The 16,642-nt window shown below is 37.1% G+C and overlaps 1 protein-coding gene across 1 annotated transcript in view; it reads left to right on the forward strand.

Annotated features, from left to right (window-relative positions):
- IL1RAPL1 (interleukin 1 receptor accessory protein like 1) overlaps positions 1-16,317 on the forward strand; it is a 1,381,368-nt gene extending 1,365,051 nt beyond the window's left edge. Inside the window, exons 9-11 of the mRNA XM_003261172.3 lie at positions 1,305-1,448; positions 14,131-14,301; positions 14,708-16,317. Coding sequence (XP_003261220.1) covers positions 1,305-1,448; positions 14,131-14,301; positions 14,708-15,426 — 1,034 coding nt within the window. The 3' untranslated portion in view covers positions 15,427-16,317. The remainder of the gene's footprint in view (positions 1-1,304; positions 1,449-14,130; positions 14,302-14,707) is intronic.
- Positions 16,318-16,642: the final 325 nt, after the last annotated feature.

Below are 16,642 nucleotides of genomic sequence, written 5' to 3' on the forward strand. Positions count from 1 at the left end.
GTACTTGTTACCAGCAAAACCATGGATCATTTTAAAGTTCTCAGTCTAAGCTATATTATATTGACTGTGTCATGAAACTAGATAACTTACTGGTGGATTCTGAATTGCAGAATCAAGAACAACATTATTTTACAGCTTTAATTTCAGAAATGTTCATATTTAATTGTAGTTAAGGAAACTAGTACTTTTCAAGGTAGTTGTCAACTACAGGGGACAATGGCTACCCATCAGTAACAACATTTGGGCTATGATGCTTACGGACAACGCTTAGTTAAAGTGAGTTTCAAAAATCTGTGCATGATGGCTTACTATTTAAATACCATTATCTTTATTTTTGTTACAATGTCCATGGTTCTAAAGAAGGAAAAACTAGCAAAATATTTTATCTCCAAGTTTTCCTGATAAGTTTTGATCTAAAGTAGATATTCAATAGAAAAAGGAGAATTTGTATACAGTGAATGTCAAGAAAATTCCTTTTTTGGATAGAACGTAGTAACATGCCTGGTAAAAGGGGAAGCAAAAATTTTAAAAAGTAAATGGTTGAATAAAATGGACCACCAACAACATATTCATATACTATCCTATCCACTAGGAGGCCTACTTCTTACACCCAAAAAGCATTCAGCCTCCAAGATTATGGTAGACCAGCTTGGTATCACTGTATTGAGGAAGATACAGCACAGGAGCCATTGCTCCTGGCAGGAGTCAGCAGACAGCATTCATTAGATAGTCTTCCCAACATTCTATGCAACGATCCACAGTGCTCTCCTGAAACTGTGTTGTTTGACCTCTCACCTTTCTTTGGCCCCCAACCCACAGGTGACAGCTCCAGTGAGAGGGATCAAGATTCTCATTGGGAGAGGCCAAAAGTCATCCTGGCTTAAAAGCTTCATATCCACAGGAATCAGTATTATTTTATCAACCCTATAAGCATAGCTTCCGGGATCTCCACAAGGGATACACTTATATAAGAGAGTTATGGTACTCTGTTAAACCCAATATTATAGTTTCCAATCACATATTTACAATTCTCTTAGTCCAAATACAAGCTACCAACCAAGGTTCATTTTTACCACAAGCAGTGTTGCTTAGCAACATAGTTATCACATACCACCTTATCTAGTTACCAAGGAAACAGAGCTAGAAAGTTATCAAAAGGTCAGATTCTCATGCAAAAAGGAAAGGGGTTGTGTCAACCCATTACCTACATCTGACCTCATCCAGGAAAATGTGAAATCAAATTGAGTTTATGATTTTGGATATGAATACTATATAATTCCCCATTGTGGTTTTTTTCTTTCTAGAGCTAATGTACACAGTGGAACTTGCTGGAGGCCTTGGTGCTATCCTCTTGCTGCTTGTATGTTTGGTGACCATCTACAAGTGTTACAAGATAGAAATCATGCTCTTCTACAGGAATCATTTTGGAGCTGAAGAGCTGGATGGAGGTAGGATGTTACCTCTTTTATTGTTCTTTCTGAATATTCTAATTTCTTTCTTGTCTTTGTTTTATTAAGGGGAAAAAAGTTACTTGCATAATCAATGACAGCAGCTCTTATATTCTTTCAATGCTCAGTTTGTAAATTTCTCTTTTGTAAGGAAATGTGTGATGCTTTAGAGCCAATACTGTAGGTATTTTCCTCTGAAAGTTGTAAAGCAACACCTACCCACTTTAGAATTGTATTCCAAACAACACTTACAAACACTGATTGCAATGCCATCAGAGTGTTCATTTTTTTCTCACTTTGTAATCAGGACTGAAAGGCCAGTTTTACTTTTTTTTAGGTAAGGAGTGTCTCTTTTAATTGTGTTTTCTAGCCCAGTAGTTTGAAGCGAATCTCAGTTTGTTCCTGTTTAGACTGATCCGTTATAATAAACTGTACTGAGTATTTTAAATTCATCCAGCAGTCTTTTCAGTCTTGTTTATTTAGCTATATTTAGATAGCCTAATTTTTATTCCAAGTGTGGACCAACAGAAAAATGCACAAGCACATTGATTTCATAGTAATGCATCTCATATTTTTACTGTAAGTAGACAAATAAATATTGTTTTGTGGAAAGCGTAATTAGTATTTGCTTCTGGTCACCAATGAATATGTGTGCAATCTAAGAGGAAAATGGAGTCTTTAAAATTCAGCTCCCTAAACTGCACATTAGACTTAGTTTATTTTCCTTTTTGGTCATTTTTTAAAAACATAAGATAAACCAGCAATATGGGAAGCATACGCAAACTGACAATGAATAGTACAGATGAAAAAGATTTCTTCATCATTTTTTTTTTTTTTTGTGAGGTGGAGTTTCACTCTTGTTGCCCAAGCTGGAGTGCAGTGGCGCGATCTCAGCTCACTGCAACCTCCGCCTCCCGGGTTCAAGCGATTCTCCTGCCTCAACCTCCCGAGTAGCTGGGATTACAGGCACCTGTCATCACACCCAGCTAATTTTTTGTATTTTTAGTAGAGACAGGGTTTCACACCATGTTGGTCAGGCTGGTCTTGAACCCCTGACCTCAGGTGATCCACCCGTCTCGGCCTCCCAAAGTGCTGGGATTACAGGCATGAGCTACTGCATCCGGTCTCATCATATTTATATACTGTTTTTTTCAGTGATTTTCAGTTTTGCAGTAAATGGTACCAAGGAAAATGAGACAATTGCCTATGTTGCCACGTTTCCAGGGTCCTCTGGAATAATAAATCCACAAGCAAAACTGTAGTTTTGTAGGTTTGTAAAGAGAAGTGGTTTATTCAGAATGCCTAACATGCCTCTTGGTTTACCCTTCTCTCCTTCCCAATTAGGGTGAAGCCTGAGCTGCAGCAAAATCATTTCCTTAAGTTTTTAATTGCTGATTTGCCTATTTGTTTCTGACTTCCTTGTCTATTGATACAAATTATTATTACTACTATTGCTGCTGCTTTAAAGAAATATAAGGACTTTGCCATTGTGGGAACTACTGTTGAATGAGTACCAAGCACAGTGCTAGGCATTCTTAACGTCATTCTTGCTGACCCTCACAAACATCCTGAGGTCAATATTTAATCTCCATTTTACTGATAAGGCAGCTGAGACTTTCAGAGGTTAAATAACTTACTCAAGAAGATAACACCAATACTGTAAGTGTCCAAGATGGGACTTGAAAATAAGTCTATTCCCCAAGCCTTTATCTTTATCGGACACTCTCTATTATTTTTATTTTTTTAAATTTAGTATGTTCAGTATAATCTAAAGATCTGCTGTTGTTTGCACAATTAGCACAGTACATGGTATTTGAAAAAGCACGTTACCTAAACAAGTCTCCCCTTTTCTATTAACCCTGTTTTGAATATGTTTATTTTGTATTCTGAATGAGTTGAATCATTTTACCAAACCATCAATTTCTAGGGCAGTAATCTGTCATTTTCTGAATGTAGAAAATTCTGGAATATAATGAAAATGAATTAATCATATGCAGTTGAACTTTCAGTGATTCGAAGTTTCATTTAGTGGGTCCTGCTAATTGTAAACACTTCAGTGACTGACTTAGGTAGCCTTACCAGATTTCATTGCTATTCTGAAGCTGCTGGGTTCTCAGTTTTTTAAAAAATGTTTTAAGTAAGAAAACAAAGCAGACAAACACTAACAAACAGTATTCTAACAGATGAGAAGGTTCTCTCGGAAAGCCAATTTCGTTAATAAATCCTTTAGCAATTCTTAGTCTGTCTCTGGGGCCATCTTAAGCACAATCGAGGGTCTAACTATTAGGGCTTTTCTTGAAATGCCACTGAAAATGCATTAGGCCCAAAGAAAACCAAGATAACAAACTTAATTGTCATCTGGAAAAATGTTAATGTACAAGTTATTCCCCTAAAAAGGGGGGGCGGGGAGAAGCAAAGACTGTCAAGGCAGTGATTGTTCAAATGGTTTTATGGGAAGAAATTATTACTAGAACCGCAATCACATGTTCAGCCTCCCTATATTAAAGCAGACCCGTTCCCGCTGAAATGGTGGTCAGGGCCCCACTGTTAACTCGCATCTCCCACTGCATCACACCTAACCTCTAGAACTTCCAGAAACACTGTTTTATCAGAACCATACAGCAGTACTAATAATTATATAGCAAGTTTAAAATCTGTATCTTAACAAAAGTTAGAAGTGTATAATTGCAACTTTCTTTAATTCTCTAGTGCTCTAAAACCATTCAACTTGGCTCTCAAGTTCCCATTTCTACTGAGAAAAAACTCATAACCTTGCTTCTCCAAGATTACTCAGTCACTTCTGGTTTGGAATTCAGCTTCTTATGGGTTAACACTCAGTTGAAAATTGGAATATTCCATTTCCCTTCTTCTCTTTTACTCTTGTTTAAACCTGTTTCTAGGGAACTCATATATAGCTTTCTGGTAAAGGAAAAAGTCACAAGGTGCATATGCCATCCCTTCCTCACTTGAGATACTACCACCTGGTCTTTGGACATGTCGAGCACTGACTTCTGAAGGCTTAGATCCTTGTCATGGCCTCCAGTCACAAGTTTCACACACTTGCCCAGATGTTTCTCCCTTGGGAATTTCAGACAGTCTTACCTGTGTTTCTAGTCTCATAAACTCCACTACATGCATACCCACCTTCCCATTAAAAAAAAAAAAAAGTAATCATCTTTTTTATCCTTTGCCTCTTTAATATACAGTTTCCACACTTAGTGCAGGATTTCTCTATGAAGTTTACAGTTTCCCGAGATTTTCCCTGGGAAACTTGACACAAATCCTCACCTTTCTCAGATTCTGCCTCAAACCATAGGAAGTTCTGTTATCCTGTTCTCCTCTGGGGCCCTGAGGGCCCCTTCTCAGAAACCCATGCAGGCTCTAAACCTTAGTCACAGCCCCTTAGAGCCTCCTATACATGCTTTTATGGTCAAAGAATGATCTACTCTTCCAATAGTGAAAAACTTCTCTGACATCATCAAATCCCCATGCTTTCTAGCTCTGCAAGCTTTTTCCTCTTCCAAAGAAGAGACGGCTATTCAACAGAACCCAAGGCTTTGTAAATTCTTGTCTTGGCTTTTAAAAAATGTAATTTAGAGTCAAACCTGAGTAATGCCTTCTTTATTCATGGCTATCATATTTACCTTCCCTGAAGGGGTAATTTATAAAATACTTTTGAAAGCAAGATAAGGCAAAAAGTGTGAAAAATAACCAGGGAAAAATGTTTAATAATATCCTTCTATAGCAATATGATAATAATAGATTCAATGGCCATTTATTGAATAACAAGTGATGTGTTGACTACTTTATCAATAATCAGAGAATCACACAATTAGAAAGACAGAATTTAAGCTCTGGTCTAAATGGCTCTAAATTCCAAGATTTACAGCCATTTTATCAGACTTGCAGATGGAGTTTCTGGCATCAGGGACACATTCACTCAGTTCCTTTGGAGTCATTACAAAAGGCATTACCTGGCTATATCAGTTCTTTATCAGAAGGATTATGATATAGAAGGATTCTAATATTTTTTCAAGATAGAACATATTGATGCTTTTCTCTCTCAGTTCGTTCACATCACTCCTTGTTCCCCTCTATATAACCTTACATTTTATTGTCTCCCTTGGATTCAGTCCTTAGCATTTCTAATTCCACAACACTCCCCGCCCATACTCATTCTTTGTCATCCTCCATTGTACAATCTCAGTTCCTTGTGTCACCCTCTACCTCATTGGCCACACTTTCTCCTCACGTGCCATTTCTAATTAGTCATCAATTTCAGTCAATTGCACCTCTCAAAAATAGATATTTTCCTTACCCTTAATTGCAACTGCTTTGTCCAAGCCTCCTACACCACCCTCTTGCTTTCATTCTCTACTTCTCTATCTTATCCTTCACATTCTAACAGAATTATCTTTCTAAGTACAAATTTACTGTTCTATTTTTTCAAATGTCTCCATTTTGCCTGCCAGAACAAGTCTAGACTTAGCTCAGAAAGCAATTGCCATCAAAGGGTGACCCACCTCACTTTTGTAGCATTGCCGCCCCCATGGGATCTCAACATGCAGAGTTCCAGTTAGAATAAGATGTTAGTCTTTGGAATAACACAGCTATTGAGAATGAACCTAAGACAATGTAATCATGCATAATTCTCTGAGTTTTTTGGGGAAAATGAAGTAACCACAATGGTTAAGGGGAGGAGAAGATAAGCTATCCCCCTACCACTTTGATTCCACAATAAAAGGAAAGAAAGTTTGGACAAATTCTGCCACAAAAATATTTATTAGCAGACAGCCTTATCACTCAACTTATAAATCAGAAGTTCCAATTCTGTTGTATATGTGTTTGTGTGCATGTATGAATCTGCATGTGTGCATGCTTCTCAGAAACCCTGCAAGAAATTTTCTCCCAAGGCAAATGTGGCAATACTCCAGTGGTAGGATTGAACTCACCTTCTGTTGACATCCAAGAATAGTTTTCATCGAGACCATTTTGGAATTAAGCCTAGAAGATCTTCTCCAAGGGGGCAGACCACTGGCCCTGCTAGATTTTTGTAGGGGTGGGGATGTGTTTCTAAATTGTGTTAAGTAATTCCTATGTCTTGATTAACACTGATTTTACCATGGACATACCATTTCCAAGACCCATTGTACGTAGTAAAAAGCCACTATCTTTAGCAATGAAACTTGATTTCTAATATCCATTGTGTTAATTGATGAAGCATCTACTGTTGATCAGAAATATAGTTTAAGTGCTTGTAGTGACTGCCTCTGGAGTGTTGCCTCATTTTGGTTAAATGCTTGCTGACCATCCTAATAAGGGCAAGCTACTGTCTTTAGAGTAGAACTTATACTAACAAAGTACCACCACCATTTATGCTGGAAAGATTTTAAAAAACAATACAGACATCACAACGGTGTTAGACTCCTTTGCTCCTCCATGTCTCTGAATGGAGTGTCCCTTCAAGTTTTGCTTAAAGTTTATAATCCTACTTTATATATTTTTTTCAGAGTGTAAAATGGTTTTTGTTGTTGTTTTCAACTTGTTTTCCTTCTCTGACTATAAAGTATGTGGGGCATGCTTACTCATGATGACGGCAGGGCAAGCTTATAAGAACACTGTAATCACTAACACGAATCCTATTTTACAGATGAAGAAAGAGATCCCCTAGTCCTACGTTGGGAGTTATTACAGGCATTGAACAAAATTAGTTAGAGCAATTTTTTATAATCTCCACCTCCATCTCAGAAAATGTGAACATCTGTTCCATTTCAGGCATCTTAAGCACATTGGCATCTATGAAATCTTAGGCCATAGAATTTCTTTTTCTTTCTCTTTCAATGACAAGGTCACTCACTATTCATAGTTTCAGGAATCATTGTCCTCATGTCCATCAGTGAAACATAGTACCTCTGTAAATCATTTAAAAACCTTATACAGACTTTTTTTTTTTTTTTTTTTTTAGTGGGGTGGTGGTGGTGGTGGTGGTAGTTAGACCATTTACATACACAGGAATAATCTTTAGAAGCTAGAAGAAGTTTTTGGATCCCAGAAGGAGAGATGTAGAGTTGTTCTGGGTATATGACTTGCCTCAAATCATTAACTGTTAAATGGTAGGAACCAAGGCTTCTTATCCCAAATCTTGTGCTCCCTTTGCTATTCTGCTACTGCTTATCCCCTTAAGACTTCTGAATCTATGTTGCTGCTGCCCTCTTAGGGGTACAAGAGAAGGAAATAAATATCTACAGAATGACTCCTTTGGACCAGGCATTTTGCTATATGATGGGGTCTCATTTAATTTTAGACATCTTCAGGAAGGTGTTGTTTTATAGATCAGGAAATATAGTCCCAAATGAGTTGTATAAAAAGTTATGGCAATCAAGATTTGAGCTAAGCTTCTGGGTTTCTTTTTTTTTTTCACTACAATATACCACAGATATTTTAACTAGTATCAAATTTAAGTGTTTGAGAACTTATAGATTCAAATAATCCAGAAAAGTACCAAATGGCACAACATGTGAATTAGAACAGTACTGTAAATATTTCAAAGTGTACAAGTCAAGCAAATTTATTTTACAACAATTGCCAGAGGTTGTCATAGCAGAATTGAAATGAAAAGCAAAATTCATTAAGACATTGACATTCAATAATCATAAAATCAAAACATTATGATTTTATATATCTAATGTTTATTCATTCAAAGATATATGATCTCTGAAGAGAATTTTATTTGAAAAATCGTATCTTGAAAAATTGAGAAAGCGTATGATGGCAAATCTGAGACATAAGAAGAAATGTGACTTTTTGAAAACTAGAATTTATTCAAATTTTGTCAATGCAAATTTTTAATTATCGCAGTTTTCTGTGATAATATGCCACACTTAACCATACAAAATCAACTTTTAGGATTAAAAAAGATGAAATATACAATTTATCTTTGAACCTCCTCCAGTTTCATTTTAGGAATCCATTTACTGAATGATGGCCTCTGCCACTAGTCAATTTCACTTATGTGATTCATATATACTTGGGAACAACGACAACAAAAAAAAAGGAATGGCCAGCTGCCAAAAACATTTGACAACTATTCAGTAAGTGTTTAAAGGTTAAAAACTCCCCCAAACCGGATGTCATACTTAAAACATTTCTATTGTCAGTAAATCTTTTTTTCTAGCCAAATCCAATACAGCCACTACCTTCAACTTGAAAAATGAGTCTTCAACCTACATTTTCTTAAAAGCTGTGTTATTCTAAAATAATCCCGCAGATTCCTTGCTTCCTTAGTCCTTTTAAAGAACATTGAGGGTACTATCCTCTCATATGTTAAAAAGTGCATTCATCTATAACCTTTCCAAACCCTCTTTTCATTCCTGAACATAATTCCATTTTTTCCTTCTTCATCAAGATTTCTTAATATTTTAAATTCATATTTTTTATTTGTTAACGCCACAGAGTCCAAACTTCCTTCTTTCCTCTCAAAAATGTTTGTATAAAGCATCAAAGCTTTTAGTTAATTCAATTTAAGAAGAAATATCTGCTGGACTTGTTGACTGACTTCAAGTAACCAAACAACTAGTTGAATGATTGGATCTTGGTTTTTTTTGTTTGTTTTTGGGTTTGGTTTTCTGGTGGAGCATATCTGCCAGGGTCTTTTGAAAGTCATAAGAAAGAGTAACTTAATGACTATATTGCAGATTATAAAGAATTACTACAAAGAGTGTGTATACCAGCTGTTTTTCATCTCTGCTGTGAACAGAATTATAGTTGATGGCTTAAATTGCAGAGGATTTTGAGAATAAAGCTCAGAATAAGAAACAGACTCTTGTACCAACCTATAACTACTTTTAAGCTGTTTATAAATGAAAGTTGAATTTAAATTATCCTAGCCCTATCCTTTAAAAATGTTAGCATAATTTTGTTTTTCATGGTTATAAAGATGTCAGCTTTTCAAAGTTTCACCAGTCACATGAAGTTCATACACATTAAACTATGTCGATTTATGTTCTTACTTATATCAAAACAATTTAAGACGTACTATCCAAGATGCATATACAGTTGGTAATTGAAAAAGGGAACACACCTTAGAATCCATATGATTTTGAGTCAAAAAACATTGCTGAATTTAGTATGGCATCTGGCAATCTGCTTCCAGTCTGACAACTTTCAAATCATGGATTTGCTTCTGGTGGTAAATAAATGCCTAACCCATTACTGCACTGATGCAGACTCTGGAGAGAGAAATTAGATATCACTCAAGTGTCCCATTGGTTTGAGGATGGTGCTGCAGATGCTTGAAAGAGGCTTTCTACCAGTATAATCTACTTGGAAACAACTCCATTATAACTGGGAGATAATTGACTTAAGTGCTATAAATACATCCAGATGACATAAGGAGATAGAAAACTAACTGATGTCATAGCACCAATTCCTAAATTTCATTTAAGATTAATATGGTTATTTCGTATATTAGTCTAGGCAAAAATTTATCCCCTTTTTGATAAAAACATGAATTCTCAGCTATTTTATTGGGAGTATATCTCCTCTAAGTATTAGGACCATCTATCATGGAGCCGAGGGGGCAAGGTTTAGTTTTTATGATGTTGTCGTCAAATACCTGGCAGATAACTGCAGTTGTCTGGTGTCATTGAGACCTCTGCATGCCTATATCCTGTTCTAGAACAGTTTATCTAAGTGTGGTCCCTCAATCAGCAGCAGCATCTCTTGAGAGTTTGCTATAAATATAAATTCTAGGAACCGACTCTTCACCTACTGAATGAGAAACTCTAGAGGTGGGGCTCAGCCCTCCAAATGATTGTCATTCATGCTCAAGTATGAAAAGCACTTTCCTAGAGGCATTTACACAGACCCTAAGGTTTTCTTTTTTTTTTTTTTTTTTTTTTTGAGACAGTCTCTCGCTTTGTCACCCAGGCTGGAGTGCAGTGGCACAGTCTCAGCTCACTGCAAGCTCCGCCTCCAGGGTTCACGCCATTCCCCTGCCTCAGCCTCCCGAGTAGCTGGGACTACAGGCACCCGCGACCACGCCTGGCTAAATTTTTTTGTATTTCTAGTAGAGACGAGGTTTCACTGTGTTAGCCAGGATGGTCTCCATCTCCTGACCTTGTGATCCACCCGCCTCGGCCTCCCAAAGTGCTGGGATTACAGGCGTTAGCCACCACACCTGGCCAACCCTAATGTCTTTTCATGAATCACAGTAAGAAGCTACAGTTCAAGAGTATTCCAAAGTAGCCTTGCTAAACTCTGAACCACAGCTCCTAGTAATTCCTTGAGAAGTCAGAGCAGCATGGAGTCTACATCTCCAAAGCAGTCTCTCCTGAGAAATGATCCGAGTCTTGGGAAAAATCTCAAAATTAGCTATCGGGTGTGAGTCATGTGATACCAAAATGAAAGGCCATTCGTTCATTTCATCAACTGATAAACTTGAGCATCTACTAAGCCCTAGTCACATACCTGAGCTAAGGATCTCATAGTCTAAGAGAGAAGATAAGATATAAGCACAATCATATAATACATGGGAAAAGTATCACTTCCAACTGAGGGAAATCAGGCTAACCTTCAAGGAAAACAAGCTAAAAATACAGCTGCTGATTATTTAGACAATGAGTAGCCACAGATATTTTTTAAGCCACCATAACACATGATCAGTGGTAAGATCTGGGAAGGTAAATTTGGTGACTCTGTTCTCCAGAAGGAGAAAGAAATGGAAAGGGAAGACCACTCAAATATAATTATAACAGCTGAGATATGAGTAGGGCCTAACCTAGAATGGAAATAGAATCCAATAGATTTGTACCAACGAATGGCGATGAGATTATTAGTAAAGATAAGGGATAGGTGGAACGCGCATCTGAAGTTTTGACATTAAAGAAATGAGATTTTTATGTTACTAAAATTAAAATGAAATAAAAGATGAAGAACAGAGCTTGAGATGGGAAGCTTGTTACGTTGTGAGCATGTGAAGTGTGAGGTGCATGATGAAGATGCAAATTAAAGTGTTCAGGTTACAGGTAGGAGTGGGGGACTGCCATAATTCAGGAGAAATAGAACAGGATCGTGCATCCAAATTGAGGAGGCATCTACACAAAAGCGATGTTATGGAAGGAAAGGATATTTTTAAGGGAAAGTGGGCTGAAAGAAAAATGAAGTGGACTGCAGAAAACATCTTGCAGAAAGACAGTATTTATGGGTTGGAAGAGAGGTTTCCATGAAAGAAGCAGGGGACTCAGAAACATAATGTTATATAAGCAAAGGTGATATTTATCTGAAATTTACCAGTATGGGTGGACCAGTTGTCTACATCTCGTCTGATTTCTGAATGCTCTGTTCTTACTAGTGTTCATGTTGATGTGGCTTTAAAATAATCTTAAGCCTAGAGAAGACATGAGGCAATGAATGAGGATCTAATTATTACGCAACCCCAATTGAGGGGAGGTTCAACACTTTGCCCTACTTTGTGGCAAACTGGAAAAGAACAGATTACCAGAAAGAAAATAGCATATGCCCAAAATAATACTACAATCCACAATCTGGCCTGAGGAGTCCTTCCATTAGCCTGTGACTCCTGAACTACCCTTAGTAATACATTTATCTCTTAGGAATGTACTATTGATTTGTCCGCATCTCCTGCTAGGCGAGAAACTAATGACCAATATTGTAAAGAAAGTTTAATATCTTATAGGTAATGCATGTGAATAGTTAATGAATATTTTAATTATTAACTGATATCATGTACTGACTTTATTGTGTGCTTTTTTTTATGATGCCTTACTCAACTAAAGCGTTTACATCAGTGAGTGGTACAATTATAGATTGTACTGGCCTATGGGCATATAGCTTTGCTATAGCAAATATAATTATTTTTGGAGAAAACTAGATTTTGTTTTTTAAAATGTACAACTATATGCTGGCTAAAGAATAAAGGAAATGCCAAAATATGACACATTTGGTATGATTGTTTTTCTTAAACTTTTTTGCCCTAAAAGCTGCTTTTTAAAAAACTCTTCTATAGCTAAAGTTTTTATTCCAAGTACCCTATAGTGAAGTTGTTAGTGCCTTATATACCTGTGTTAACTTTACATGTAGCACTTTTCTGAGTTTGCCCTGAAAAGTTATAATCATAGAATGATTTCTAGATGGCTCAAAATTATCAGACTACTAGAATTAACACACATGTATATATCTCAGGAAGTGAGTTTTAGTGTCCTTGAAGTCAAAAGGATTGTCCCAAAGCTACCCAGAGCAACAGTCAAGAATGTCCCTCTATCGTTGATGTTTCATAGCCCAAATATTTTAAGTTCCATGCTTAATGCAGAGTTCATTTTATTCTGAAATTTATGAGTGTTTCAATTTAACTGGATCTAATCATCAGGTAATACACTGCCTATCATCAGGGAAGTGCAGTAGAGAGCTAAAGACATTGATATTGGTAGACTCAGCATATTGACAGTATTTAAAATTTAAGTGAACTGTGAATCTTGATATCTTAGTCTAAAAAGGAAATTGACAAAAGAAAGACTATCCGGAGGATAAATGATTTCTTATTTTTAGAAACAACAAATGAGAAATCTGAGATGGTATATTAGAAAAATTAAGATAAAGATAGTAGTCCTCAAATATTTAAAATTTTCTCATGTAAAAAGGGGGAAGAGTAAGGACAGAAATGAGATTTTAGAACTAAGTTTCTTTTATTTACATTCTACTTCTTGATTCTTATGAACAAACTGATTAGCACGATGAAAAATAACTTGGCAATATTTTATGTGTAAGATGAGTGGAGACCAGAAAAATAATGTCTTTCTATAATCATTCATTTTAATAATATTCTCAGTCCCAATATGTAAGAACTGACTCCTAGTAAAAAATTAATTATCCCAAGTTTGGTTTTATTTTCTCCCCAACAGAAAATCAACACAGCACACATAATCTAAAAAATCATTCCTCCACAATTAAGTCAGTTGCCGTTTTCTCTCTCTTTTTTCAATTGGGTAAAATGGCCAAGGGTAGGATCAGTTGAACGTAAGATTTAAAGTAAGAGCATACTGATATCCAAACATATGGCTTTTACAAGCAATCAAGATTCTCTGTGATGTGTGCATCAAAAATGGTGAAATTCTGCCGGGTGCGGTGGCTCACGCCTGTAATCCCAGCACTTTGGGAGACTGAGGCGGGTGGATCGCCTGAGGTCAGGAGTTCAAGACCAGCCTGGCCAACATGGTGAAACCCCCATTTCTACTAAAAATACAAAAATTAGCTGGGTGTGGTGGCGTGCACCTGTAATCCCAGCTACTCGGGAGAATGGCTTGAGTCTGGGAGGCGGAGGTTGCAGTGAGCCGAGATCGCGCCATTGCACTCCAGCCTGGGCGACTGAGCAAGACTGTGTCTCAAAAAAAAGGAAGTCTGCATTTCATTACTCTTTTCATTGATTTTTCTCCTACTTTTTTCACAACAACATCAACAACAAATCAAAATATAACCCTTTGTACCTCCAAACTAGTTTTAGAATATTTGGCATCACTGAACTCAATGAAACTTAATGAAAGCTTCATTTTTTTGGTCTCTCAGAAATGGGACATTTGGAGATGTTTATGAAAAAAAGTGCATGTTTTCATGTCCTATTATCTTTGTAGAGTAGTGACTTCGACTTTTCTTTGGAATTTTTTGACAGACAATAAAGATTATGATGCATACTTATCATACACCAAAGTGGATCCTGACCAGTGGAATCAAGAGACTGGGGAAGAAGAACGTTTTGCCCTTGAAATCCTACCTGATATGCTTGAAAAGCATTATGGATATAAGTTGTTTATACCAGACAGAGATTTAATCCCCACTGGAAGTAAGTTAATGTTTTCATTTCAGAGTGTGCATATTCATGTGAGTGCCTGTGTAGTCATCACTTTTTCATGGAATTTCAATGTTTGGTTCTTTACTTCAAAATTTGTATCTGTTAGCTTCCCTAGAAAGAAATGTCTTTGTGTGTTCACATGAAATTTAATTTTTGCTAGCTCAGAGAAGATACTCCATTACTGTATAAAGCATCTCATTTTGTGAGCCTTGACATTGAAAGAAACCAAATGAGAGATTTGTACCGGGAAAAAAAATATTGCTGACATTAGGAGAAGCAAGTCCCAAACTCTATTCAGTGAACTGTTGTCATTTAATTTCTGTAACAGAATCTACTAGGACTTTCTGGACCAAAGTTTCCATTCACTCATTTTGATGCACTCTTTTATCTCTTGTAGCATACATTGAAGATGTGGCAAGATGTGTAGATCAAAGCAAGCGGCTGATTATTGTCATGACCCCAAATTACGTAGTTAGAAGAGGCTGGAGCATCTTTGAGCTGGAAACCAGACTTCGAAATATGCTTGTGACTGGAGAAATTAAAGTGATTCTAATTGAATGCAGTGAACTGAGAGGAATTATGAACTACCAGGAGGTGGAGGCCCTGAAGCACACCATCAAGCTCCTGACGGTCATTAAATGGCATGGACCAAAATGCAACAAGTTGAACTCCAAGTTCTGGAAACGTTTACAGTATGAAATGCCTTTTAAGAGGATAGAACCCATTACACATGAGCAGGCTTTAGATGTCAGTGAGCAAGGGCCTTTTGGGGAGCTGCAGACTGTCTCGGCCATTTCTATGGCCGCGGCCACCTCCACAGCTCTAGCCACTGCCCATCCAGATCTCCGTTCTACCTTTCACAATACGTACCATTCACAAATGCGTCAGAAACACTACTACCGAAGCTATGAGTACGACGTACCTCCTACCGGCACCCTGCCTCTTACCTCCATAGGCAATCAGCATACCTACTGTAACATCCCTATGACACTCATCAACGGGCAGCGGCCACAGACAAAATCGAGCAGGGAGCAGAATCCAGATGAGGCCCACACAAACAGTGCCATCCTGCCGCTGTTGCCAAGGGAGACCAGTATATCCAGTGTGATTTGGTGACAGAAAAGCAAGGGACATCCCGTCCCTGGGAGCTTGAGTGGAATCTGCAGTCCAGTGCCTGGAACTAAATCCTCGACTGCTGCTGTTAAAAAACATGCATTACAATCTCTAGAACACGAGGAAAAACAGGGTCTTGTACATATGTTTTTTGGAATTTCTTTGTAGCATCAGTGTCCTCCTGTTTTACCATGTCTTTTACCATTACATTTTTTGACTTTGTTTTATATGTCGTTGGAATTTGTAAATTTACATTTTTTTTAAAGAAGAGACTGATGTGTAGATAGAAAACCCTTTTTTTGCTTCATTAGTTTAGTTTTAGAATGGGTTTTTATTTTATTTCCTTTTTTAAAATTTTACTTTGCTTTTAACATTTCCTTGGGGTGCTTGGACAAATCTATCCGATGGGACAAGGAGCACCGGATTCTTTCTCGGGTTCTGCCTAGGATCAACTGGGCCACGTCGGCCTTCACAGAACAGTGCAACAAATGCCAGCATTGCCATTCGGGGAAAAAAAACAAAAAAAAAAAAGATGAGAAGAACACTTGATCATAGGAGGGCCCCACCAGTCAGAGCCCTGAATCTCTTCCTTGTCCCACCTCATTCCCCACCTCTACCTTTCTAATGGCGGCATGATGTGTAAACTCTGTGGAGGGGTGGGGGCGGGTCTAACTGTCTTAACATTTAAGTCACTGCTCTTCAGAATACACTCTAGACCCAAAGGTGTGCTAATCACTTCACAGTGACCACTACAGAGTACTAAGAAGAGAAGATCAAGGGCATGAAATCGGGGAAGAGTGTTATTTCCATTTTTTAAATGAGTTGATGTACCCTTATATATATATACATATATATAAATATAAATATATATAAAAACAACAAAACAAAACAAAACAAAAAAAAAGAAAAAAAAAAACAAAAAAAAACCAACAAAAAAAATCAAGCCCTATATTTGATCACTTCCTGGAAAGGCATGAATGTGTTTGTGGCTGTTTTTGTTTAATCTTCTACTTCCTCTTTTCCCTCTATAATTTCTCTGCAAATGAGATTCTGTGCAAATGCCAGGCAAGTTAATTCAAAAGAGTGAATCAACGCAAGTCAAAATGAAATTTACACTGAAGGCTTCCAAACCAAAGGGAAGGACAGGATGTGTCATCAAATATGTTTTGTCACCTTGTATTATACAAAATGTTATTTCCTAAAGAGTCAGAGAAAATCT

Source organism: Nomascus leucogenys, chromosome X, assembly GCF_006542625.1.
Source record: "Nomascus leucogenys isolate Asia chromosome X, Asia_NLE_v1, whole genome shotgun sequence".
NCBI lineage: Eukaryota > Metazoa > Chordata > Mammalia > Primates > Hylobatidae > Nomascus > Nomascus leucogenys.